This window comes from Tamandua tetradactyla, chromosome 2 (genome assembly GCF_023851605.1).
Source record: "Tamandua tetradactyla isolate mTamTet1 chromosome 2, mTamTet1.pri, whole genome shotgun sequence".
NCBI lineage: Eukaryota > Metazoa > Chordata > Mammalia > Pilosa > Myrmecophagidae > Tamandua > Tamandua tetradactyla.
In genome coordinates this window covers 14,746,887-14,773,386 of record NC_135328.1, presented here as the reverse complement: position 1 = coordinate 14,773,386, position 26,500 = coordinate 14,746,887, and the positions used below count along the sequence as shown (strand labels likewise).

Sequence of the window (26,500 nt, the reverse complement as noted above, 5' to 3'; positions counted from 1 at the left end):
CAGGGTAGAAAAAGCACAGAATTTAGAGGCCCCACAGGAAAGTACGACAACCTGCTGGGTCTCATCCTTAGGGAAACTTGATACTGATTAAACTCTCACCTGAGACCCGGGCCTGTCTTGTCTGAGAAAATCTGATGGGGTCAATCATACCTGGGGAGACCTTCCTCAAAAAAAAAAGGCCCCATTAAGGCAGGGCAAGAACCAGAAAAACAAAACCTGAAAAATTTCTGATTAAACAAAAGCTATGCCAGAGGTCTACAGTAAGTTGAACTGAATGCCAAAGAAGAGATAGAGAACAAAGCCAGCCAACAAGAAAACCCTAGGTAAAAGAGTGAAAACAACCTCTCAAAGAATAAATTAATCAAGGAAATCAGATACCTAGCACCAGCAAAAAATTATGTCATACTAGGAAAAGCAAAGATATGGCCCATTCAGAGGAACAAATTAACACTTCAAATGAGATATAGGAGTTGATACAACTAATTAAAGATGTTAAAACAAGCATGATAAATAAATTCAAAAATCAAATCAACATGCTGAAGAAAGATATGGCAAAAGAGATGAAGGATATAAAAAAAAAGACATTAGGGGACCATAAAAAAGAACTCAAAAGCTTGAAAAAACAAATGGGAGAACTTGAGAATGAACGCAATGGAGACTTACAACAGCAGATTTGAGGAGGCAGAAGAAAGGATTAGTGAACTACAGAATAGACATCTGAAATCCTGTACACCAAAGAACAGATACGGAAAAGAACGGAAAAATATGAGCAGAGTCTCAGGGAACTGAATAACAGCACAAAGCGTACAAATATATGTATTATGCGTGTCTCAGAAGAAGAAGCAAAGTGAAAAGGGGCAAAAATAATAATGGAGGAAATAATCACTGAAAATTTCCTTCTCTTATGAGAGACATAAAATTACACATTCAGAGGACTTTAGGGAACATGGCCGAACAGAGTAGCTCAAGAATAGCTCTGCTCCATGGAAAAGTTAGAAAAGGGACAGGAGGGTGACTGAGGTAGTGATTCGGGAGTGCTGCTGACCTGGGAGAGCCTTCTGCAGCACATGTGGCAGCCCTGGTTGCAGAGGCCGAGGAACTGAGAGGCAGAAAGCTGGAGCCTGAAGTGGAGGTGCAGAGCCCACGGGAATACACAGACAGGAGTGCAGGACTAGATAGTAAGTCAGGCTGCGTTCCTTGGTTGCACTACCCTTACCAGCACAGCCCCATAACGGGCGACTCACACCCCACGCACCTGAACCCTATCACCTGCTCCCATTCCCTGTGCTCCAGGCACCCCCACCCCACCGGCCCCCAGTGCATGTACCTGCCCCACACCCCCATCCCAAGTGCAGCCCAATCCACCTCTCGTGCACCCCTCCTGAGCACTACCTCCCCCTCTCTGTTCCCTGCAGGCTGCTACCAACACATAACGGCTGCAGGCACTAACCTCCATACCTAGGCTACCATGCTCCCCCACCCATAGTGTCACACAGCCTCACCCTAACCTCTCTGGGCTCATGACATCGTTTATGGCACTCCCAGGCCCACACATGCACATGGGCCCCCAATCATGTCATTCAGCTCTGGGAACTGTACTTTACAGCAGTCCTAGAACCACACATGTGCACAGTACTCAACCTCACTTCCCAGCTCTGAGAAAGTGCCAACCTGCACAACTGGGTCACATTTGCCCCCAATTCATGAAGGCATAATGCCAACCTGCTGCCACAGCTCTACGCGTGTGCACAAAGGGCCCCATGCCTTGGACGAATGCACACCAGGATTATGCACTGCCCCAGACCGCACCCGCACACCTACATCCTCACTGGCCGTTTGGCACCCATATTCATAAGCATCAGCATTAACAACTCCAACCTGTTCCTATACCTGCCCTGAAACAAATCACCGTACTGACTGCCCTACCCCATGCCCTGCTTCCTGCTGTACAACCATCCTGCAAACACAAGGTATTAGACTACTGAAAGAAATCAACTTCCAAAGTAGATCAATCAAGACACTTATGTGCCATGAGACAGCAGAGGATCACTCAGCATATCACAATGCAGACAGATACAGCCCTACCTAACAGCCAAATTAAAGTACCAGAGGAGACACAGATGTTGGAACAACTAATCAAAGATGTTCATACAACTCTACTTAATAAAATAAGTGGGACAGTAAATGACATAAAGGAGATCGACAGTAGAAGATCATAAAGAAGAATTTGAAAGAATAAATAGAATAGTAGCAGATACACAGATTAAAGATTCTGATGACCAAATAAAAAACATACTAGAGGCACATAACACCATATTTGAAAAGAAGAAGTGATATAGAGGACAGGATAATTGACTCTGAAAACTAAAAACAGCAAATTGCAAAAAAAGATGGAAAAAACTGAATTGGAACGCAGGGAAATGATAGACAAAACAAAGTGTACAAATATAAGACTTATTGAAGTCCCAGAAGGAGAAGACAGGAGTAAAGGGCTAGGAAGAGTAGCTGAGGATACAATGAGGGAAAGCTTCCCAACCCTCATAAAGGGCATAAATATACAAGTCAAAGAAACCCAAAGAATTCCAAATCGAATATATCCAAATAGGCCTTTCCCAAGGCACATACTAATCAGTCTGTCAAATGTTGAAGAAAAGCATAAAATTCTGAAAATGGCAAGAGAAAAACAATCTACTACATACAAGGGAAATCAAATAAGATTGAGTTCAGATTATTCAACTAGCACCCTGGAAGTGAGAAGGCAGTGGTATGATATATTTAAGATCCTGAAAGAGAAAGACTTCCAGCCAAGAATTCTGTACCCAGACAAACTGTCCTTCAAAACAGAGAGAGATTAAAGTTTTCACAGACAAAGAAGTCCTGAAAAAATTTGTCAACAACAGACCTACCAGCCCTATAAGAAATACTAAAAGGAATTCTGCAGGCTGAAAGAAAATGGACAGGAGAGGTAGGTCAGACGAGGGTACAGAATTGAAGAGTACCACTAATGGTAATTTAAATTATACAAAGAGAAAGAGAGAAAAGAATATATAGATCTGACAAATAAAATAAAAAAAGATAAGATGGTGGAATCAAGAAACACCTTTTCAGTAATAACTTTGAATGCTAACAGACTAAATTTACAAATTAAAAGATACAGATTGGCAGAATGGATTAAATAAAATAATCCACCTATATGCTGTTTACAAGAGACTCAATTTAGACACGAGGATACAAATAGATTGAAAGCAAAAGGATGGAAAAATATTATCCACCAAGTTGTAACCAAAAAAAGAAGGAGTAGCTATATTAATATTGGACAAAAGAGACTTTAAATGTAAAGACATCCTAAGAGACAAAGAAGGACACTATATGCTAATTAGAGAGTCAATTCACCAAGAAGATATAACAAACATAAATGTTCATGCTTCCAATCAAGGAGCTCCAAAGTACATGAGATAGACATCGGCAAAACTAAAGGGAGCGACAGATGTTTCACAATAATAGCAAGAGACTTCAATACACCACTTTCCTCTATAGGTAGAGCGACCAGACAGGAGATCAACAAGGAAACAGAGAAGTTAAATAACTTGATAAATGAATTAGACCTAACAGACACATATAGGTCATTGCACCCCAAAGCACAAGGATATACATTCTTCTTTAGTGCTCATGGAACATTCTCCAGGATAGATCATATGCTAGGGCACAAAACAGGTCTTTATAAATTTAAAAATACTTAAATTATTCAGAGCACTTTCTCTGATCACAATGGGATGAAAGTGGATCTCAATAATCATCAAAGAACAAGACCACAGGTAAATACATGGCGATTAAATAACACTCTTAAACAACTAGTGGGTCAAAGACGAAATTGCTAGAGAAATCAGGAGTTCTCTGGAGATGAATGAAAATGAGAATACAACTTATCAGAACTTATGGGATGTGGCAAAGGCTGTGGTGAGAGGGAAATGTATTGCCCTGAATGCTGTATTAAAAAACAAGAAAGCAAAAATCGAGGACTTAACAGCACACCTGGATGAACTAGAGAAAGAACAGCAAAATAACCACAAAGCAAACAGAAGAAGAGGAAATAACAAAGATTAAAGCAGAGATAAATGAATGGGAGAACAAAAGAACGTAGAAATATTCAAAAAAACCCAAAAGTTGAGTCATTAAGAAAATCAATGAAACTGATGGACCATTAGCAAGACTGGCAAAGAAAAAAAGAGAGAGGATGCAAATAAACAACATCAGAAACCAGAAGGGGTGCATTACCACAGACCCTGAAGAAATAAAAGAAATCACAAGGGATACTATGAAAACTATATGCCAACAAACCAGACAACTTAGATGAAATGGACAAATTCCTAGAGACACACACACAATAACAAGTAAAGAGATTCACATCAGTCATCAAAAATCATCCAACAAAGAAAAGCCCGGGGCCAGATGACTTCACAAGGGAACTAATGCCAAACCTGCTCAAACTTCCCCAAAAACTGAGGAAAAAGGAACTCTACCTAATTCATTTTATGAAGCTAATATCATTTTAATACCAAAACCGGGTAAAGATACTATAAGAAAAGGAAAACTACAGGCCAATCTCTTTAATGATCACAGATGCAAAAATTCTCAATAAAATATTAGCAAATCGAATCCAACAGTACATTAAAAAAAATTATACATCATGACCAAGTGGGGTTTATACAAGGAATACAAGGATGGCTCAAAAAAGAAAATAACTATAATACAGCACATTAACAAATCAAAAGGGAAAAATCACATGATCATCTCGATTGATGCTGAAAAAGCATTTGACAAAATTCAGCATCTTTTTCTGATAAAAGTACTCTAAAAAGATAGAAATCAAAGGTAACCACCTCAATATGATACAGGGAATATATAAAAAACCAAGAGCCAGCATTGTACTAAATGGAGAGAGACTGACAGCTTTCCCCCTAAGATCAGGTACAAGACAAGGATGCCCACTGTCACCACTATTATTCAACATTGTGCTAGAAGTTCTAGCTAGAGCAATCAGGCAGGACAAAGAAATAAAAGGCATCCAAATTGGAAAGGAAGAAGTAAAACTCTCATCTGCAGATGATATGATAGCATACTTGGAAGCTCCTGAGAAATCTACATCAAAGTTACTTGGGCTAACAAACAAATTCAGCAAGGTGGAAGGATAAAAAATTAATGTGCAAAAATCAGTAACATTTCTACACACAAACAATGACCTAGGTGAGGAGTCAGTTAAGGAAAAAATTCCATTCAAAATAGCAACTAAAATAATCAAATACTTAGGAATGAACTTACTTAGAGACGTAAAGGACTTGTACACACAAAACTACATAACATTGCTAAAAGAAATCAAAGGAGATCTAAACTGGTGGAAAGACATTCACTGCTCATGGATAATCTGTAGATCAATTCTCCCCAAATTGATCTACAGATTCAACACAGTATCAATCAAAATCTGAACAACGTACTTTGAAGATTTGGAAAAGCTAACTACCAAATTCATCTGGAAGGGAAAAAGACCCCAAAGAGCTAAAAATATTGTAAAAAAGAACAAAGTGGGAGGATTAACACTCCCTGACTTTAAAACCTATTTTAAAGCCATAGTGGTCAAAACAGCGTGATACTGTCACAAAGACAGAAGCACTGAATGAATGGAATTGAATTAAGAGTACAGAAATAGACCATCAAATCTATGGTCAACTGATTTTTGACAAGAGCCCCCATTCCTCTGAATTGGGACAAAATAGTCTTTTCAATAATTAAGCATGGAAGAATTGAATATCAATAGCCAAGAGAATGAAAGAGGGCTCCTATCTTACACCCTACAAAAAAATTAACTCAAAGTGAATCAAACACCTAAATATAAGGACTAGCATCATAAAGCTTCTAGAAGAAAATGTAGGGAAACATCTTCAAGACCTAGTAATAGGAGGTAGTTTCCTAAACTCTACACCCAAAGCACAAGCAATGAAAGAAAAAATAGATAAATGGGAACTCCTCAAAATCAAATGCTTCTGCACCTCAAAGGTCAAAAAGGTGAAGAGGCAGCCAATTCAATGGGAGAAAATATTTGGAAGTCACATATCAGACAATGGTTTGATTTCCTGTATATACAAATAAATCATACAACTCAACAACAAAAGAACAAGCGATCCAATTATAAAATGGGCTAAAGATATGAATACACATTTTTCTGAACTCAAAAGCACATGAAGAGATGCTCATTTTCACTGGCTAAAAGGGAAATGCAGAACAGGACTACAATGAGATACCACCTCACACCTATAAGAATGGTTGTTATTAAACAAACAGGAAACTATAAATGTTGGAGAGGTTGTGGAGAAACTGGGACACATGCCCTGCTGGTGGGAATGTATAACGGTGCAGCCACTATGGAAGACTGTTTGCCAGTTTCTTAGGAAACTAAATATCGAGTTGCCCTATGACCCAGCAATAGCATTACTTGGCATATACCCAGGACAGCTGAAAGCAATGGCACAGACATTTGCACACTGATGTTCATAGCAGCATTATTCACAATCATGAACAGATGGAGAAAAACAAATACCCATCAACAGATGAGTGGATCAACAAAATGTGGTATATACATACAATGGAATATCATGCAGCAGTAAGAAAAAATGAAGCACATGACAAGATGGATGAGTCTTGAGGACAAAATGCTGAGTGAAAATAGCCAGACAGAAAAGGATAGATACTGTATGGTTCCACTTTTATGACCAGCATAATGGTATAATCAGAGGCTTATAATACAGAATATAGGGGACTTAGAGATAAATAGAAGCTAGAGATGGGTGAACTGTTACCTAATGAGGTTGAACTCCAAAGTAAGGGAATAGATATGAGTGTAGGTGGTTCTCTAGTGGGTCTGTGAGTAGTATTACCATATTGAAGATGAATAAGATTGAAAGGGGTTGTATAGATGTATGTGTCCCAAGAAATACGAATTCTCCCAAGAAGTACTTCAAAGATATGATTCTTGTATAATAAGTGCTTAAGTGCAGGGTACGGGGGAAAACTGCTATTGCATGTTATGAGCTAAGTTCTAAAGGAAACCATCAGCACTACCATAGCAACAGCAGAGGTAAATGATGGGGGGAGAGACAAGAGTTAAGAGGAGGTTTAGATATCTTATTTGGTGAGGGTGTGTTTATTGGTTTTCTTTCTCTTGGGAACAATGAAATTATGTAAAGTTGAGAATACTGATGGATGGTGGACTTTGGGCAGTCTACATGATGCCCGATGAATGCAGGTGGCTGAAGGATGCACTGACAAAAAAGAAGATTGGTGAACAATGTTGTATACTTATGAACGAAAGCTATGCTGCTACAAAAAGTAACAAAGTCATGAGGCATGCAATGATGTGAATGAACACGTGGGACATTTGATGAGATTAACGAAGCCAGAAACAAAAGAACAACAATGGTATGGTCACCTACAGATAATGCTTATAAGAAAACCGGGGCCAGATTGTAAGCTTTTAGAGCAGACACATTAAGTCCAGAGTGGTGATTATTATTTCTGGATTTTGAGAGGCTGTTTTACATATATAACCTGATATTTAGAGATAAGAACAAAAATGAACAGGTTGGGGTTAAAGTAATTCAGAATATAGGGGTACGGAAGACAGTGTCTATATCTTAGAACCACACATACTCTTTGAGACCAATGGAAGAATTTGGTCTGGAACTGAAATTTTCTGTAGTGCATAATCTAATTCAACATATCTGTGAGCTCATTTGAACAACTGGAACACAAGGAGCCCCGAATAAGAATCCTGCATAGACTATTGTAATGCCTGGATACATTCAAGAGTATATTAAGCAGATAATCAAATTATTGGCAAAGTCCCTTGAGGGATGGGAACAAAATATATAACAATTAAACCTTACCATCAGGGAATCCCTTGATAGTGTGTCAAACTTTAGGGACACCCAAATCAATAGGCCATGCCCTTGATCAAGAGGCTTACTCTTGTGAAGCTTATGAAGGCATGCCTAAGATTTACTTCTGGAGGACCTCTTTTGTTGCTCAGATGTGGCCTCAGTCTCTCTAAGTCCAACTCTGCAAGTTGGCTTTCACTGCCCACCCCCCAACGTGGGACATGACATCCAGGGGTGAAAGTCTCCCTGGTGACGTGGGAGAGGACTCCCAGGGATGAATCCAGACGTGGCACCGTGGGATCAACAAATCCATCCTGACCAAAAGGGTAACTAATTAAGAAAATATCAGGGGCAGAGAAGTTCAAATAGAGTTGGGAGCCTACTTGGAAGGTTGCTCTTACACAAGCTTCAGGTACCTATTATAACCTGTCAATTCCCAACCAGGACCATTCCAGTTAAACCTAAAGAACACCTAGGGCAGTATATAAGATTCCACAAGCGTTCTAGACACTAGAATAACTTGCCAGAAACCTACAAGCTCCAGATGGGTCCCTGGTCTAGATAAATCCTAAAACCTAGACCAGCCTCTCCAGAACACGAGATAGTTTCATCTCCCTACTCATATTACTGACAGACCCTTCCAATATGAATAATTTAGAATTGCCACAGCCCAAACACCCCTAAAGAGACAGATGGAAAGATCAAAGGTGATGAAGTTATACAGAGAAGACAGGATTCAAAAAATGAATATGAATGGTAAATCATTAAATTGGTATCTCTTTTAGTCTCCAGTATTTTAGAGAAGCTAGAAGTAAAAACCTAAAATTGTGAAATTGTAACCCATGTTAAAGTCTGAAATATGTTCTATAACTAACTCTGTGCTATGCTTTGAAATGTATAGCTTTTCTGTATGTTATTTTTCACAAAAAAAAAAAGAAGGAAAAAAAGTCGATTGTGATAAAAAGATATTTGAGCCCTCTGGCCTCTTATATTCTGGAGTAGCTAGAAGGAAAAATATGAGAGGATCGTATGGTAGCCCTTGACAAACTCTCGGTTCTGCCTTTTAACGACTTGTTGAAAGGTGCTTTGAAAACTATAGCTTTTTTCTTTCTTTACTTAACTTTGTATATATGTTACACTATACAATAAAAAAGTTGAAAAAAATTGATCTATCACATACAAGGGAATTTCAACACTCTGTGAAGGTTTCTCAGCAGAAACCATAGAGGGGATAGATAAATCCCAAAAGAAGAAGGAAGCTATATCAATGGAATCTAGAAGAGAATGGAAACACCAGGAGATGCCGCCATGTGACAAGCTAAGAACCAAAGATCACCAACCGCCAGCCTCAGAATGCCAGTTTTCAGAGAAAAAGTATCACTTGATTCGGACTTTCTTTTCACCTCAAAATTGAACTGATGAGCTGACTTCAAAATTTATACAAAAACAGGAAGGATAAGGAATAGCCAAAAGAATCTTGTAGAAGCACAGTGCTAGAAGACCTATACTATCAGGTATTTTACAGGCACAACGATCAAGTTTCCGGTCTATCTAGCAGATGGTGCATCCCAGCTACATGTTTCACCTCTGGTCAGTGAAAACACTGGTGCCCACTGACAAATGATGTCGGAGTTCTAAGCAGGTAAGATTTGTCCCTTTGCTTGCTGATTCTCTGGGGAGGATTTTCCAAAGAATGATTCATGTAGCCATGCTGATGAAACCACTTGTTGGTTTTCTTCCCTGGTTGGCATTGCCAGTTGATTTTTGAGAAGGTTTCAAAGTTTACTCAACTGGGAAAGAATACTGTCTTTAACATAACAGTTCTGGTGGTATTTGTTATCCATATACGAAGGAATGAAAAAAGACCCATATCTCACTTGTTACACAAAAATTAACTCAAAATGGATCAAAGACCTAAACTTAAGGGCCAGGACTATAAAACTCCTCTAAGAAAATGTAGGGGAGGATCGTCAGGATCTTGGGTTATGCAAGGTTTCTAGGACTTAACAGCCAAAGCACAAGCAACAAAAGAAAAAAATAGTTGAGTGGGAACTCCTCAAAATTTAAAACTTTTGCGCATCAAACAACTTTTTCAGAGACATGAAAATACAACCTATTCAGTTACAGAAAATATTTGTAAATCACATATCTGATAAGTGCTTAATATCCAGGACATCAGAATAAATCCTACATCTCAACAAGGAAAACACAAAAGCAAAACAAAAACAAAAAGGGGGGAAATTACTTGTATAGACATTTCTCCAAAGAGGATATACAAATGACTAAAAGGCATATGGAAAGATGCTCAGTATCACCTAGCTACTAGGGAAATGCAAATCAAAACTACAATGAGATATTATTTCACACATATTAGAATGGCCACTCTTAAAAAACAGAAAATTACAATGTTGGAAAGGAAGTAGAGAAATGGGAACACTCCCTTATTATTTGTGAGAATGTAAATTGCTGCAGCTGCTGTATAAGTTTCTCACAAAGCTATGTATAGAATTACCATATGATCCAACAATGCTACTATGAGGTATATAACCAGAAGAAATGAAAGCAGGGACTGGAATATATATTTGCACTCCAAGGTTCATAACTGTATTATTTACAATAGCAAAAGATGGAAACAACCCAAGTGTCCATCAACCAATGAATGGATAAGCAAAATGTGGTATATACATATAAAGGAATATTATTCTGCTGTAAAGTTGAATAAAGTCCTGATACATGTGACAACATGGCTGAACCCTGAGGAAATTATGCTGAACAAAATAAGCTGACAAAAGGACAAATATTGCATTATCTTAAGATAAGAACTAATTATAATAAACAAAACTTATAGAGTTAGAATGTGGAATATAGGCTACTAAGGGATAGAGTGGTACAGAAAACGTGAGCTGATGCTTAATTTGTTCAGAATTTCTATTTAGGTTCATTGTAAATGTTTGGAAGTAGATGATGGTGATAGTATCTTTGTGCGTGTAATCAAAAGCACTGAATTACGCATGTGAATGTGGCTGAAAGGCAAAGGTTTGGGTCATGTGTGCTACTAAAATGAAATTTCGGAAATAAACCACGGGACTGTATAACTCAAGGAACCCTGTAGTGGATGATGGGCTGGGATTAATAATCCAAGAATAAAAATGTTCTTTGATGAATTATAACAAATGTATGACACTAACACAAGGTCATATGGTGGTATATAGGACAGTATACACCTAATATAAACTCTGGACTATAGTTAATAGTACTATTTTAATATTGTTTCATCAAGCATAAAAAGGGTATCACACTTAAGCAAAGTATCAACAATGGGGGATGCATGGTAACACTGTTTTACATGAATTTTCTGTAAAACTACAGCTTCTCTAATTAAAAAAATTATTTTAATGATTTATGGTAAGTCAAAACAGATAGACACAAGACACAAAGTAGTAACTATTATATGATTCCATTTATATAAAATGTAAATGTAAATAAATCTATAGCTAGAAATAGATTAGTGGTTATGTAGGGATGGGGAAAATTCAGGGACTGAGTGGTGACTGCCAAGGTGTATGTCGTTTCTCTTTTGGGAGTAATTAAAGTGTTCTAACATTTATTTTGGTGATGAATGCACAACTCTGGGAATACACTAAAAGCCACTGACTATACAGTATGAATGGATAGTATGGCATGTGAATATATCACAATAAAACATCTCAAAAAAAATCAAAAAGAAAAAAGGAAAAGAAAGAAAGAAACCATGGAGGTGAGAAGCACAGTAGCATGATATATTTAAGACATTAAAAGGAAAAAACTGCCAACCAACAATTCCAGATCCAACAAAACTGTCCTTCAAAACGAGAGAGAGTTTAAAATATTTTCAGACAAACAGACCCTTAGAGAGTTGTGTACAAGAGGCCTACTCCACAAAAAAAAAAAAAAAAAAAAAAAAGCCAAAGGGAACACTACAGGTAGATAAGAAAAGACAGAAGAGAGAGGTCTGGAGAACAGTATAGAAATGAAGACTATCAGTAACAGTAAAAAGAGGAAAAAAAGTAAGATATGACATATTAGAATAAAGTCATGATGCATGCAACAAAACAGATGAACTTCGAGGACATTATATTGAGTGAAATTAGCCAGAAACAAAAGGACAAATACTGTGTGGTCTCACTAATATGAATTAACATTATTGAGTGAACTTTGAAAGAAAGTCGAGAACATAGGTTATAGAGAGTAGAGACTGGGTATTTGATGTTGAAGGAGTACAAAATGTTCAACAGGACTGATTGTAAAGATCCAGAAATGGATAGCACAATACCATCTGACAATATCACAATATCATAAGTACACTGAACAAAGCTTAATGTGAGAATGGTCGAAAGAGGAAGGCTAGGGACATGTATGACAACAGAAGGAAAGACTGAAGATAAATACTGGGACTCTATAACTTAGCAAAATGTACAGTGGACAATGATGGTGATTTAATATACAAATAAAAGAAATTTTTACATGACGGAGAATGAATGAATGTCAACAGTGAAAGGTATTGGAAATGGGATGGTATATGGAAAAATATATAATGAATGCAAACTAGGATCCACAGTTATTGGTAACACTGTAATACGTTTCGATTAAATGTAACAAAAGCAATATACCAAAGCTAAATGTCAATAAGACGGGGATATAAAGGAGGGTTATGGGATTCTTGATGGTGGTGTTTCTTCTTTTTATTTTATGTTTAAAATTTTTCTTCTATTTTTTTTTCCTCTTCTTTCTTTGTGGAAGAAATGGAAATGTCCTCCTATAGACTATGGTAGTGAATGCATAACTATGTGATTATACTGGGAACCACTGATTGTTTACTTAGGATGGATTGTATGGTGTGTGAATAAACTGTTGAAAAATAAAGATACAAGTGCTAGAGAAAATGTGGAGAGAGATGTACGTATTCATTGTGTGTAGTGAAGTACAATGGTGCCACTCCTCTGGAGGGAAGTGTGGTGGTTCCATGGGAGGCTAAGCATAGGGTTGCCTTATGATCCAGCAACCCTGTTATTAGGTATATACTTGGAAGAACTGAAAGCAGGGACACGAATGGACATTTGCACACTGGTATTTATGGTGGCAGTATTCACAATTTGCAATCGATGGAGGTGGCCCAAGGGGATATCAACTGGATAGATACAATGGGATACTGAGCGGCTGCAAGAAGGAATGAAGTTAGGAGGCACGCAACTAGGTGAATGAACATGGGGACAGTATGTTGAGTGAAATAACCCAGAAACGAAAAATCAGCTATTACAATGACTCCCTAATACAGACTAAATACAATGTGCAAACTATGAGAATTGAATTTAAGAGCATAGGTTATCAGGGAAGGCTTACTATAAAGATTTCTAGATTGTAAACTCTTATAGCAGTCATATCTATTCCTGAGTTGTAACTGGTATTTCTAAATTCTGAGATGTGGAGCTCTTTGTGTACAACCTGGTCATTTCTGGAACTTCACGTATCTGTCTGACACCTGAGATGCAGAGCGAGAGTTCTGCAGCTATGAAAATCAACATTACAGCAATTGTTTAAAAGCTGAAAAAGAGACTAGACTTCAATTGGAGATATGAATAAAGCTGATCTCGTTAGGATTAAGGTAAACCAGAATACAGATTAAAGAATGACACTGACTATATTTCAAAACTTCAACTTCTATGTGAGACCAAAGGAAGAAATGTTTATTTGGTGTAACACATATTTTCTGTAGTACACTATCTAATTTAACTTGTATGGTCAGGTTATTTGAACAGCATAATTACATGGAATCTTGAATAGGGACTGAGATCTTATTGGTTTGTACAGATTAGTGGGATGCCCCTATATGGCCCAGAGTAATGTGGGCAGAAGATAAAGTATTTGCAAAGTCCCCTTGAGGGACTGGGAAAAAATGTGGAAATATAAAAAACTTCCCCATGTGAGGAAGACCTGATATTCTCACAAGCATTGGGGACATATCAATTTAATAAGCCAAGCCCTCAATTTTGGAGCATGCCCTTAGGAAACTTATTCCTGCAAAGGAGAAGCTAAAACTTCTTATAATTATGCCGAAGAGTCACCCCAGAGAAACTCTTCTGTTGCTCAGATGTGACCTCTTCAAGCCAACTCTGCAGGTAAACCCACTGCTCTTCCCCAACATGAGACATGATTCCCAGGAGTGTAAACCTCTCTGGCAATGTGGGACCAGACTCCCAGGGATGAGCCTAGCCCTGGCATTGTGGGACTGAGGAAGACTTCTTGACCAAAAGAGGGAAGAGAAATGAAAGAAAATAGTTTCAGTGGCTGAAAAGATTTCAAGTAGAGTTAAAAGGTCTTTCTGGAGGTTACTCTTATGCACTATATAGACACCCCTTTACAGTTTCTGGTATACTGAGAGTAGCTAGAGGGAAATACCTGAAACTGTTGAATTATAATCCAGTAGCCTTGATTCTTGAAGATGACTGTCTAACTATACAGCTTTTAGGATGTGACCATGTGTTTGTGAAAAGCTTGTGAATGATACTCCTTTTATCTATCCAGTATATGGACAAATGAGTAAGAAAATAAAAACAAAAAATAAATAAATAATGGGGGGAGGGCAGGGTGTTTGAGATATTTTGGGTGTTCTTTTTTACTTATATTTTTATTGTTTTTGAAGTAATGAAAATGTTCAAAAATCGATTGTGATGATGAATGCACAACTATATGATGATACTGTAAACCACTGATTGTATTCTTTAGATGATTATATGGTATGTGAGCATATTTAAATAAAACTGCATTTTTTTAAAAAAAGAAAAATTTACCACCACTGCTGGTAATGATGTGAATTCTCTTTAAAAAAAAAAGTCTATTTGGGGCTATTTCCTAGTACCTTTTGAAACCTGACATTTAAATTAAAAAAAAAGTCAACCCTGTGATATTTGCAATTTCAGAGAACAAGGAAACGTTTTTCAATTACATTCTAAGGTTTATTAGAAGCCCACTCTATGTCTAGGGCTATGAGGAACTTGAGGCCAGGCATGAAATGTGGGAAATGTAGCAAAGGTGTACAGATGGAATGATGTGACTAGGTTACAGAGATCTGAATCTACTAAAGAGTTCACTGTGCTCATATCACAAGAGACTGGAATCAATTTACCTCCTCTTGTGGATGTGGCTTATCAGCAGTCCATACTTGAAGCATGGGTACATGAGTCTTCTGGCGTCTCCTAAAGATAAAGATGGAAATTTACATTTAGGCTTTTAAAAACATGAAAAGAAGCTGAGTCACTTTCATGACTAATAAAATGTAAATTAAAGTAATAAAATAGCAGTTTTTACTATCAGACTGTCAGTTAGCAAAAGTTTTGATAGTCCACTATATTGCTAAGATGTGGGCAAACAGGCAGCCCCAAACACAGCTGGCAGAGGGAATAATGGATATAATCTGTTTGAAAAGCAACTGGACTAAATCTCCCCAAATTAAAATTGTTCAGACCCTGCAGCCCTACAACACAACTTCTAAGAATTTACATTCCCCACAAATATACTTGTACATGGTCACAAAGACATATGTACAAGGCTAGTCACTACAACATCGCTTATAAAAGCAAAAGACTTGGAAAATGTCCAATATCAAAGAAAACAGGGTCCCTTAAAACAGAGAAATGCCACACAGGGGTTAAAAGAATAAGGTAGACTCTCTCTCTCTCTCTCTCTCTCTCTCTCTCTCTCTCTCTCTATATATATATATATATATATATATATATATATATATATGTATTTTTTTTTTTACACGGGCAGGCTCTGGGAATCGAACCCGGGTCTCTAGCATGGCAGCTGAGAATTCTGCCACTAAACTACCTTTGCACCACCCTAGTCTATATATTTTTATGCAACAAAATCCAAGTTATATTAAGGAAAAAAAGCAAAGTGAGGAACAATATGATAAATTGGCTATGATTTGTATAAAAAAGGAGAAAGTAACATATTCAAATGCTAGTTAGTAGATTCATACTCTATCTTTGAAAGATACCGAAGAAACTGTTAAAAACGGTTAGTTACTTTAGCAAAGGGGAACTAGATAAGAATCAATGGGAAAGGAGGCTTATTTTCTCTTTACATTCTTTTGTGAACACCTGAATTTTTTTACGTAGTATACCATTTTAAAAATTAAAAAATAAAAACACATTTTTAAAATCTGTCATTTAAAGATAGTGTAATAATATGAAAAAGCAGATTCTTATCTTTAGACTCCTTTTAACTTTAGCTGTAGCTAAGCAAATATTAGTAAAACCAACGTATCTATTGAAGACAGAAAGTGAAACTTAGGACAAGATTAATCTGAAAAAAATCAGACATGCTTAACCATTACCCTGCTGTTTGTTAAGTAAGCATAAGTTTATTCACAAGGTCTGCTATTAGTATTACATCTAACATGATAAAGTGATCTCTGACACTGGCTTTGAGGAAGTGGGGAACAGGAAAACATGGGACAAAATTATTTTATTTGAAATGTGTCATAGTCCTCAAATGTTGTGGGCTGGGATGGGAGGTTAAGAACCACTGTTTTAAGGGCTAGGAGTAGGACTGACTTTAAGAAATCAATATACTGCATGTGCTAGAGCAGTGGGCCTCCACTTGTGGAATATACTAATGACATAGATGTCCAAACCTCTCTCACAAATAGTATGATTCAAAGAGGAGAGTGTGTGTGTGCGTGGGGGGGGGGTGGAGGGAGAGGACAGAATAAATGCCACAGGTGCTTCTACGGCACATTAATATTTGAGAACCAGCACACATACGTTTTATACCTACGGCACACATGTACAAAAGTAGCTTAAAAGAAGCCATGTTACCAACTCCTTTGCACTGGTGAAGACAACACACTTGATCATTTTGAAGTCTCAGTGGGTTGTGACAGCAGAGAATGAGGTTACTTAGAGAATATCTTCAGAAGCTCTAATGTTTATGAGAAATAAAACTCAAATAGCACCACTAATAAACGTAATGTAACATGCTTATTATTTCAGCAAGATGTCCTTTACTTAAGCAACAAAGAGTCCTTACTTAAGATAGCTTTCAGTGTTGGCAAAGATGCGGTCCATCTCTGCATCTTTCTTTTCATACAACTCCTTTCCAACCCAGGGCAAAGATGACAGAAATGCATACACATACCAATCCCGTCGTACCTAAAGAAAGAATTTTGAAAGAAGTTACGTTTAAAATATGTGATTTTATATTTTCATCATATTTTATTTAATCTTGAATGAAACTCCATGGAAATTAAAGAGGGGTTAAGTAAGACATGACTCATTCAGAATGTTTCTAGATATGGTAGGCCTAACCAGACAGGAGTACTTGGATTAAAACACAAATGTCATGAGAAACCACTAGCTTGCCAGCTGACTTACCTTTAAGATATTAAGAATTTACAGTGTGGAAGTCTGCTATTATTTTCTATTTTTTATTACTAACACTTGCCAGTAAAAACAACTTCATACTGTATGGACACAATTCGGCATAACAGTTTTCTTACCTGAGGCACATCTTCTTCCTGAGTTACACTTACAAAATTTTCAAACATAGCAACCATGGATGGGGCAGCTATTACATGACAATTCACAAGATCAGATAAAAAACGGACCTGTTGGGGAAAACAATTTCTGCTATTAAATTTAAATGCTGTTCTTCATGATAAATCCAAAACAAATACTGTTAATTGTCTAAACCAGGGGTCTGAAAAACCCAAGGGCCAAATCAAATCGGCTGCCTGTTTTTTACAGCCTGTAAACTAAAAGGGCCAAATCAAACCGGCTGCCTGTTTTTTACAGCCTGTAAACTAAAAATGGTTTTCAAATTTTTAAATGCTTAAAAAGAGAATCAAAAGGATATTTTATGACACATAAAAATAACACAAAATTAAAACTTCAGTGACTATAAATCAACTTTTATTGGTACACACTCATGGCCATTTGCTTTTGCACTGACAACAGAGTTGAATATTTGTGATTGAGACTGCATGAAGAGAAGGAATCGGTGCATTTATAGGGTTCTATGCTATGCCATGCTATATAATACTATACTATTGTATGTACCCAGGGCTGTAAAATATTTTAGCTAATTCAACCAATTTTCTCTTTTTCCACTTGGCTGTAAATAAACCTTCAATGAACTAGAGAATTGGGAAAAACTGAACAGATTTCTTTTGTGTGTTCTTTGTGAAGGCCCTGTCAGATGGGAGCTCCCAGTCTAGTGGAACAAACACAATCTCAACTCAAAGCAATAACTTCTGTTCTAAAAGGCAAATAAACAGTGCTCTGGGGATTCTGATGAAGGGAGAAGGGACAGTATCATAAAAGAGTTAACAACTGGGCTAGGTCATTAAATACCTTTAAGTGGAGATTAAGAGAACATCTTAGGGAGAGAAGTTCAAAAACAAGGTGCATTCAGACACCTGCAAGTTATTTTCATATGGCTGGGGGGTACATGGGAGGCAAGGATGGAGAAGTAGATTGAAGGAACAAGGAGGGTCCGAACAAAGAGAGTGGACTTAATCCTATAGCCTGATGGTGTCCAAATTCTTTTGTGTATCAGTAAAAAAGAATGAGATTGCGTATCTCTAACACATGTATATTTATTTATAGAATATACTGGACCACTATTAATCTACGTATTAAACGTTAGTAAGGCTTATTTCATTTCCAAAGAAGATAAATAAGAGTCCTAAGATTTACTTCCTGTAAGCCACTGAATCATCTTGCACACCAGACTTTGAAGACCACCCACTGCAGACAATGGGAAGGAACTGAGGTTCGACAAGAGTAGAGCTGAGTCATAAAAAGACGACTCTGGTGTCACTGTCAAAGATAAAGTGAAAGGGGAGAATATGGATGCAAAATCATGACTTAGGAGGCTGTTGAGAATATGAGGAAAGGAATGAACTATGGCAGAGGGACAGGAGACAAAAGAGAAGGGAGACAGAACAGATAGGATATGGGTACTGCTTACAGTATGAGGGGAGGGAAGACAAAAACTAACTCTCAGTTTTCTAGACTGGTCACCCAGTATACACTGGTCACTATGTGGGGGCTGAAGGAAGGACTGAGGAAAGAAGGCACGAACTATGCATTCAGGGACTTCCAGTTAGGAGATCTTAGGACTCCCCAGGCAGCATGTGGAATAGAGGCCTAGAGCTCAGGAGAAATGCTGAGGTAGGAGATACAGATTACAGACTCAAGAAGTCATGAAAAGAAAGATAGTTCCTAAACTGAGAGTGAATAAGAATGCCTCAGTAGAGCTTAAAGAGAAGTAAGTAAGGACAGAACCCTGGGAAACACATAAATTTAAGGGGCAAATGAAGATGACCCAATAAAAGGAAACTCATGAATGGAGGGGAGGGGAGAGCAGGAGGTCCTGAAAAAAGTGGTGTCACAGAAACCAAGGAAGGGGAAAGGAGACTGAAGTACCACAGGTTGCAGGTCAACTAAGATTGAGTAACAACAAGCCACTGAACTTGGTAATGAGTTTTGTGGTTCCCTTAAACAATGCTTTAAAAAAAGAACAGCTATTGTTAGGGGTAGGGTGCTACCGTTCAAGAGAAACTGGTTGTGGTTCACCTCCTCCCTCCATCCAACACCAAGTCCTAATATGCACAAAAAATAACTTACCAGATATACTGCTTCATTATAGTTATTTGCTTTCAATGATTCTTTAAGTTGACGAATCATGGCTTCTACAAATTCTCCACCAAAGTTGTAATTCCTGGCATTTAGTAGTCCAACTAATGTTGTGTAAATTGTCAACTTCTCAGGTAACAGACGTGCACTGATTTGAGAACCCAGTACAATGAAAAAAAACGAAGATAACAGTATTACGTAAAGTTGCTGAATTTTAGACTTTATAAACCTTTTATCATTTCAACAACTTTAGAACAGCATTACTCTCAGCTATGCTTTGCAAACTACTTCAGAAAAGGACTAAAAAGTCATTCAGTCACTAACATTGCTCCCTCCCCCAAATTTTCATTTAAATTGTAGTTAGTTAATCGAAGAGTTAACAAAGTAAAACATTCTGTGAAGTTACCAAAATGAAATAAAGCTAACTAATGCTAGATCAGTTTTTCTCCAAGTATGTTTAGTGGAACTAAATAGCAGTTCCACAGAAAATGGTTTCCATGGTAAAATATCTGGGAAATGCTAGGTGAAACAAGTTTCCTTACTGCAGAATCATTAAGGGAAGATGCAGCATTTAGTGTTTCTAAACATAGCTAACCAACTGTCATAGGACCAAATTCTACTTTGAGAAACACTATTTTAACTGCTTATAAAAGATGCAAAATTAGAAACAACTTCAACTAAGTTCCTATTTAGCTATGTGTTTGAAACACTGATAAGGTAAGATTTCTTTACTCCTCAGTTTGCTTGCTCCAAGTATGTTAATTTCCATTAAAGTTATTTAAAATAAGAAGGGAAGAGAATTACAGTAATAAAATTTAGTTTTTGGAAAATGCAAACATTCCTTTCTTTAGGCAGTTGGCTCAAAAAGAAAAGCAAATAAATTCACAATGATATAGTGGGGAGGGTGATTCTCTTGGGTTTTTATGTTCTTCCAGAGCAAGTAAATTGGGTTCTAGAAACAATTAAGTTTTCAGAAAATACTTGTATTGGGAGCTACAATGATTCCTTCCTCACCCCTGCCAAACACCCCCAAACCAAAAATTCAAAAAGACCTCTGCCAAGCAATTAAAAATAAATAAAAAGCTTTAGCTCTCATTAGAATTTAAGCATAAATGCTATTCTATTCCATTGTAATAAATTATTCAAAATGAAAGGCATCTTATGGGTAGAGCAAAATGAGGTTTTTAGTGGTTTCTTAGATTACTTAGGCTAAGGATAAGTCCTCCTGAATTCTAAACGAATTCCTTTTAAAAATTCAAAGTAAATTAACTGCACTTCAAAATATTTTCACTTATGGTTTTAATTTTTTGTTGTATACATTTTTAAATTTCAAATGAGTTGCATGAAGTAGAAAACTATTTTAAAATAAGTGAAATATCAACTTAAAAGTAGCCTTCATAATTTAAAACTACCCACAGATGTTATAATTCCGTGTCATAAACAAAGACTCCTTTTTATACAGACGTCATAGTTAATTCTTTGCAAAGAAAACAATTCAGTGGATTAACGTCTATCTGAGAAGTGAGAAAGTAGAGATTGCTATTTCCATCACTGGGAAAGATTTGCTTCATGATGTTATGGGAGAATTTTTTTCACTTTTATTTCCCCTCAAGTTAAATGCTGATAACTGTTCTAGCTAACCTAACAGAGAAAAATGATGTCCTCTCTTCAAAAGCATACTGAGTCTTCCAAAAAGGACTATTACATGAGTGATTGGCTCTCAATTTTGCATGGTGCTACTGATTTAAAAACAGAAATTAATCTCTACTTTATATATGCGAATGCCCATGCTTTAAAAAAATCATTTCTGAATGTGAAGTGTTTACTTTCAAATTTAAAAACTCAAATGATGCTCTGGTTCTAAGAAACAGAAAATGAGGAAAATACTGAATTTTAGTCCTACTTATCCCTAAGAAAAAGCTTTCACCAAAGAGCCAATGTCATTTCATTTGTACAAATTTCTTCACAGAAAGAAAGCAATTGAAATATGAAACATAAACATATCTTCCGAACATTTCCCAAAGCAGTGAGAAGTAGATAATACATTATCACCTGGATTCACAAATCTTTTGCATACATACACTGTACAAAGAAGCCTTAAGATCTTGCTCTTGTAGTTAGGAAGATCAGCTTCCAAAACACCGGCTAAGCCTTCTAGGTTGCTCTCCAAAGAGCAGGCACTCTGTAGAGGATATCATGTTAAACACTTGTCAAGTACAGTAGTAATTTGTGAATTCAAATAAAATTGAATGATTATAAAAAAAAATTAAGGTCCTATATGCATAAGGCACTATATGTTTAGTACTAATCAATTTAAGTAGTTACTGACTTTTAAAAACCCATTAAAAGAGAATATACAACATTAAAAACGTAGCAGAGTAATTATTAGTAATAGGAGGACATCCTGGGCTCTAGCCTGTCTCCACAGGGCTCTGAACAAATTGCCTCATGTTTCCAAGACTTGTTTGGTTCTTCAGTTGTAAACTGAGAGGACAATTTCCTGAGATCCACTCCAAGGCTCATAGCCTCTGAAAATTACTAAAAATCCAGAACTCTTCATGATCTGCACCCCAGAGGCTTTAACATGCATTTAACAATTACCAGAGGCTTGGTAATACAAATTTTGCCTAAAAACTGAGATCGGTCATCAAGTTCCAGCTGCAGCCCAGGCAATCACCACCCCAAGGCCATCAATCTGTGCCTACTGGGGTGCATACCTTTTCTCCTACTTTGCATATTAAAGATTCCAAATGATCTTCGGTCTCATTGGCATCAGAGGTCTTTCTCCTCTTGTGAGGCTGTCCTCCTGGTTCAATAAGTTAAAAAAAAAAAAAAAAGAAACATTACATGATGACTCAGCTCTCAGAAACTGTAGTCATTTTAGGCTATAATCTCTTTTCTACCAGAGGTCCTTCTTTCACACATAATAAGTAGCTCTTAACGGATTGTTCTCTCAGACTAAATCAGATTAACCAACGGTTGCCATTCCCAGGGTCACTGTGTTTAACAATTCAAGGAGGCACCATTTATATCAAACTTTATGTGAATGGTGCCCCATGGAAGTATGCAATGCAGCAGCCCTGTTGGTTGTCATGGACAGGCTAAATACTATCGGTCAGGAAAATACTCTCTGTAACCCTCATGCACTGCTACTTCCATTCCTTGAACTTGAGTTGTTTACTTATAATCAATTATTTGTTTCTTGTTACTGCCAGTAGTACTTACTACCGCAATAATGTTGAGCGCTCTGGAAAGACTTGATCCAGCAGACCTATATGCAAAGAGAAGTCCTGAGCTCTGTATTAAATAGTTAATGGGGAAAAAATGACCATATGATTTATGATTTCCTGTTTTAATTACCTCTTGATTAAATGAATAACTACTGATCCTGATTGCGTTATCATCTGAAGAATCTCAGTATTAAAAAAAATTTATCTACCATTCTGAAATAATTACCAATTACCTATCTGTTCTTTAAGTTGAAGTATCTGGGTTGCATGAAGCTGTGCGCTACAAATCACCATGCTGAGGAACCGACTGTCTATTGTTTAGATCCCTGGAGTTGAGAGCCTCGTACCTCTTTACCATTTTGCTGGTTTATAACTTAACATCCCTACCTTAAATCCTTCTGTGGAATAGCATGAGGCTTAGAAAACTAAAATAATAATTTTACATATTAATATTTAAGTAACACTGTATATTGCTACCCAAGGTTGACTAATCTCCCAATGTAACTCAATTTCTGGCTTTGTCTATAACAGTGCTGGAAATCCGCATTCATAACGAAAATCTGCAGCTGGATACAAGGTTACCCAGAAACAAGTTAATATATAACCTCAATCTTTTTCATACCTGTTAACAGCCAAAGAAACAGAACGACCCTTTCAGAGTTCATAGTCAGTGACATGCCTTCTGGTACATTTGACTTGAACTGTCTGGTGACCCTCCTAAAACAGTACTTTCCACCATTCTAAGCACAAAGTATCCAAATTCTCTCAAACAGTGAAATAATGTTCTGAAACCACATGAATTCAAATAAGCCAAACAAGACCCCCCCCATTGGCACCCCCACAAGAAGGCATTTAGCAATCTGGAGACATTTATGGTTGTCACAACTGGGGGAGTGCTACTGGAACCTGGAGGGTAGAGGCCAGGGATGCTGCCACACACCCCATATTGCACAAGACAGTCCCCCTCAATGAAGAATAATCAAGCCCGAAATGTCCACGGCGCTGACGCAGTTCTTCAGAAGGAGAGTTTGGTCAATTTGGAAGAGTGCAGATGCTGAGAACCCAGCTGAACAAGAGCAGCATAAAATCAACAACGACAACAACAACTAAACCTCAACTACACTCTTCTCTTCTTTCAGACCCATTTGCTTTGCCTGCTCTTTATCCCACTCCTACAGCCTCCCTAAATTAACTACCCAAATAAACTGGGGATCATATTACAGTATTTAAAGCAATCCTCCCAGGCCCACTTGTAAGCTTGAAAAGGGGAAAATAATGCTGCAGGGAGTAAAAGGCAGGATTTCTGAGAAAAAACTAGCAAGTGCACGTACACAGTCATCTCTCTGAACTGCATCTTATCACCTGCCCCCCCACCCCCACCCCCCCGCAGCTATGCTGAAGGGCACGATTTGTTTGGAGAATGGGAGGAGGCAGAAATATTAAGAGGTAGGAGATGCCCACTCTCCTCTGAGAGAATATGGACGTAGAGACCAATCACAGACACAATCCAAATCCATGGACAGCAAAGGGATATTGAACTCAAGGGAGAACTAGAGCTGGAGCCTGGGGAAATGGAATAAAACCACCTGATTAAGAATAAAATGTGGGGAAGCAGCTGAATGTTTTCACGTTCCTTCCATATCTATGGTGGCTCCCAAAGCAAAAACAGACTTTATGTTAAAAATGTAGCCATGTGGACTTCCTGGAAGATGGCGGCTTAGTAAGACGCGCGGATCTTAGTTTCTTCTCCAGGACAGCTACTAGGGGAGTAGAAACGATACAGAAAGCGCCCAAAGCCACAACAGAGATAAAAAAGACAGCGTACCCCATCCTGGAACGGCTGGCTGGCTGAGAGAAGCAGCTCGGGTGAGATCGCCGAGGCGCGCGGGCCTCACTGGGCTGGGCGGCAAGCGGCCGGAGATACTCCCTTCCCCCTTCCCGGGCCGGCTGGGAGAATTGGAGAGGCGGTCCCCTGAAACCAAGGCGGCTGGCGCCCACACCACGCGCAGCCCCCCGGACCAACTGAGAGAATTGGATCGGAAATCCCCAGGCCGTGGAGAACGGTGACGGGCGGGGGAGGCCCCTTCCAAACCCGTGACTCCCGGGGAACGTGCACTCTCTCGGGCGGGCCGCTGCCGCTGGCGCCCTCCCGCCACGCTTGTCGCCCGAGCGACTAGGAAATTCGGACGGGCTCTTTCCCGGGCTGCGGCGACCAGTAACCCTCCCTGCGTTCGGACCCCGGGCCGGCTCAAGCCGCTTCGGCTAGCGAACCCCCCGGACGGCGAGAGTTTTCCAAAGTTTAAGGTCCCACAGCACCTTTTACTGGTGGGACCCGCAGACAAACGTGTGCCACGAGCGCCACCTACTGGGCAAGATAAGAAAAACAGAACCCAGAGATTTCACAGAAAAATCTTCCAAACTTTTGGATCCAATACCCAGGGAAATCTGTCTAAATGCGCAGACGCCAACAGAAGATAACGGATCACGCTCAAATAATTGAAAATATGGCCCAGTCAAAGGAACAAACCAATAGTTCAAATGAGATACAGGAGCTGAGACAACTAATGCTAAATATACGAACAGAAATGGAAAACCTCTTCAAAAACGAAATCGATAAATTGAGGGAGGACATGAAGAAGACATGGGCTGAACATAAAGAAGAAATAGAAAAACTGAAAAAACAAATCGCAGAACTTATGGAAGTGAAGGACAAAGTAGAAAAGATAGAAAAAACAATGGATACCTACAATGATAGATTCAAAGAGACAGAAGATAGAATTAGTGATTTGGAGGATGGAACATCTGAATTTCAAAAACAAACAGAAACTATCGGGAAAAGAATGGAAAAATTTGAACAGGGTATCAGGGAACTCAAGGACAATATGAACCGCACAAATATACGTGTTGTGGGTGTCCCAGGAGGAGAAGAGAAGGGAAAAGGAGGAGAAAAACTAATGGAAGAAATTTTCACTGAAAATTTCCCAACTCTTATGAAAGACCTAAAATTACAGATCCAAGAAGTGCAGCGCACCCCAAAGAGATTAGACCCAAATAGGCGTTCTCCAAGACACTTACTAGTTAGAATGTCAGAGGTCAAAGAGAAAGAGAGGATCTTGAAAGCAGCAAGAGAAAAACAATCCATCACATACAAGGGAAACCCAATAAGACTATGTGTAGATTTCTCAGCAGAAACCATGGAGGCTAGAAGACAGTGGGATGATATATTTAAATTACTAAAAGAGAAAAACTGCCAACCAAGACTCCTATATCCAGCAAAATTGTCCTTCAAAAATGAGGGAGAAATTAAAACATTCTCAGACAAAAAGTCACTGAGAGAATTTGTGACCAAGAGACCAGCTCTGCAAGAAATACTAAAGGGAGCACTAGAGTCAGAACCAAAAAGACAGAAGAGAGAGGTATGGAGAAGAGTGTAGAAAGAAGGAAAGTCAGATATGATATATATATAATACAAAAGGCAAAATGGCAGAGGAAAATATTATCCAAACAGTAATAACACTAAATGTTAATGGACTGAATTCCCCAATCAAAAGACATAGATTGGCAGAATGGATTAAAAAACAGGATCCTTCTATATGCTGTCTACAGGAAACACATCTTAGACCCAAAGATAAACATAGGTTGAAAGTGAAAGGTTGGGAAA

At 38.1% G+C, this 26,500-nt stretch overlaps 1 protein-coding gene across 2 annotated transcripts in view; it reads right to left on the bottom strand.

The window, feature by feature from the left end:
* NCBP1 (nuclear cap binding protein subunit 1) overlaps positions 1 to 26,500 on the bottom strand; it is a 62,027-nt gene that overhangs the window by 27,111 nt on the left and 8,416 nt on the right. Inside the window, exons 2-7 of one of the 2 annotated variants that reach the window (XM_077139939.1) lie at positions 22,327 to 22,415; positions 21,691 to 21,791; positions 19,601 to 19,757; positions 17,470 to 17,577; positions 17,001 to 17,122; positions 15,091 to 15,160 (exon numbers count right to left, since the gene is read on the bottom strand). In XM_077139939.1, the coding sequence (XP_076996054.1) occupies positions 15,091 to 15,160; positions 17,001 to 17,122; positions 17,470 to 17,577; positions 19,601 to 19,757; positions 21,691 to 21,791; positions 22,327 to 22,415 (647 nt within the window). Of the gene's footprint in view, positions 1 to 15,090; positions 15,161 to 17,000; positions 17,123 to 17,469; positions 17,578 to 19,600; positions 19,758 to 21,661; positions 21,792 to 22,326; positions 22,416 to 26,500 lie in introns of those variants that run through there. The other variant, XM_077139949.1, reaches the window with a different exon arrangement.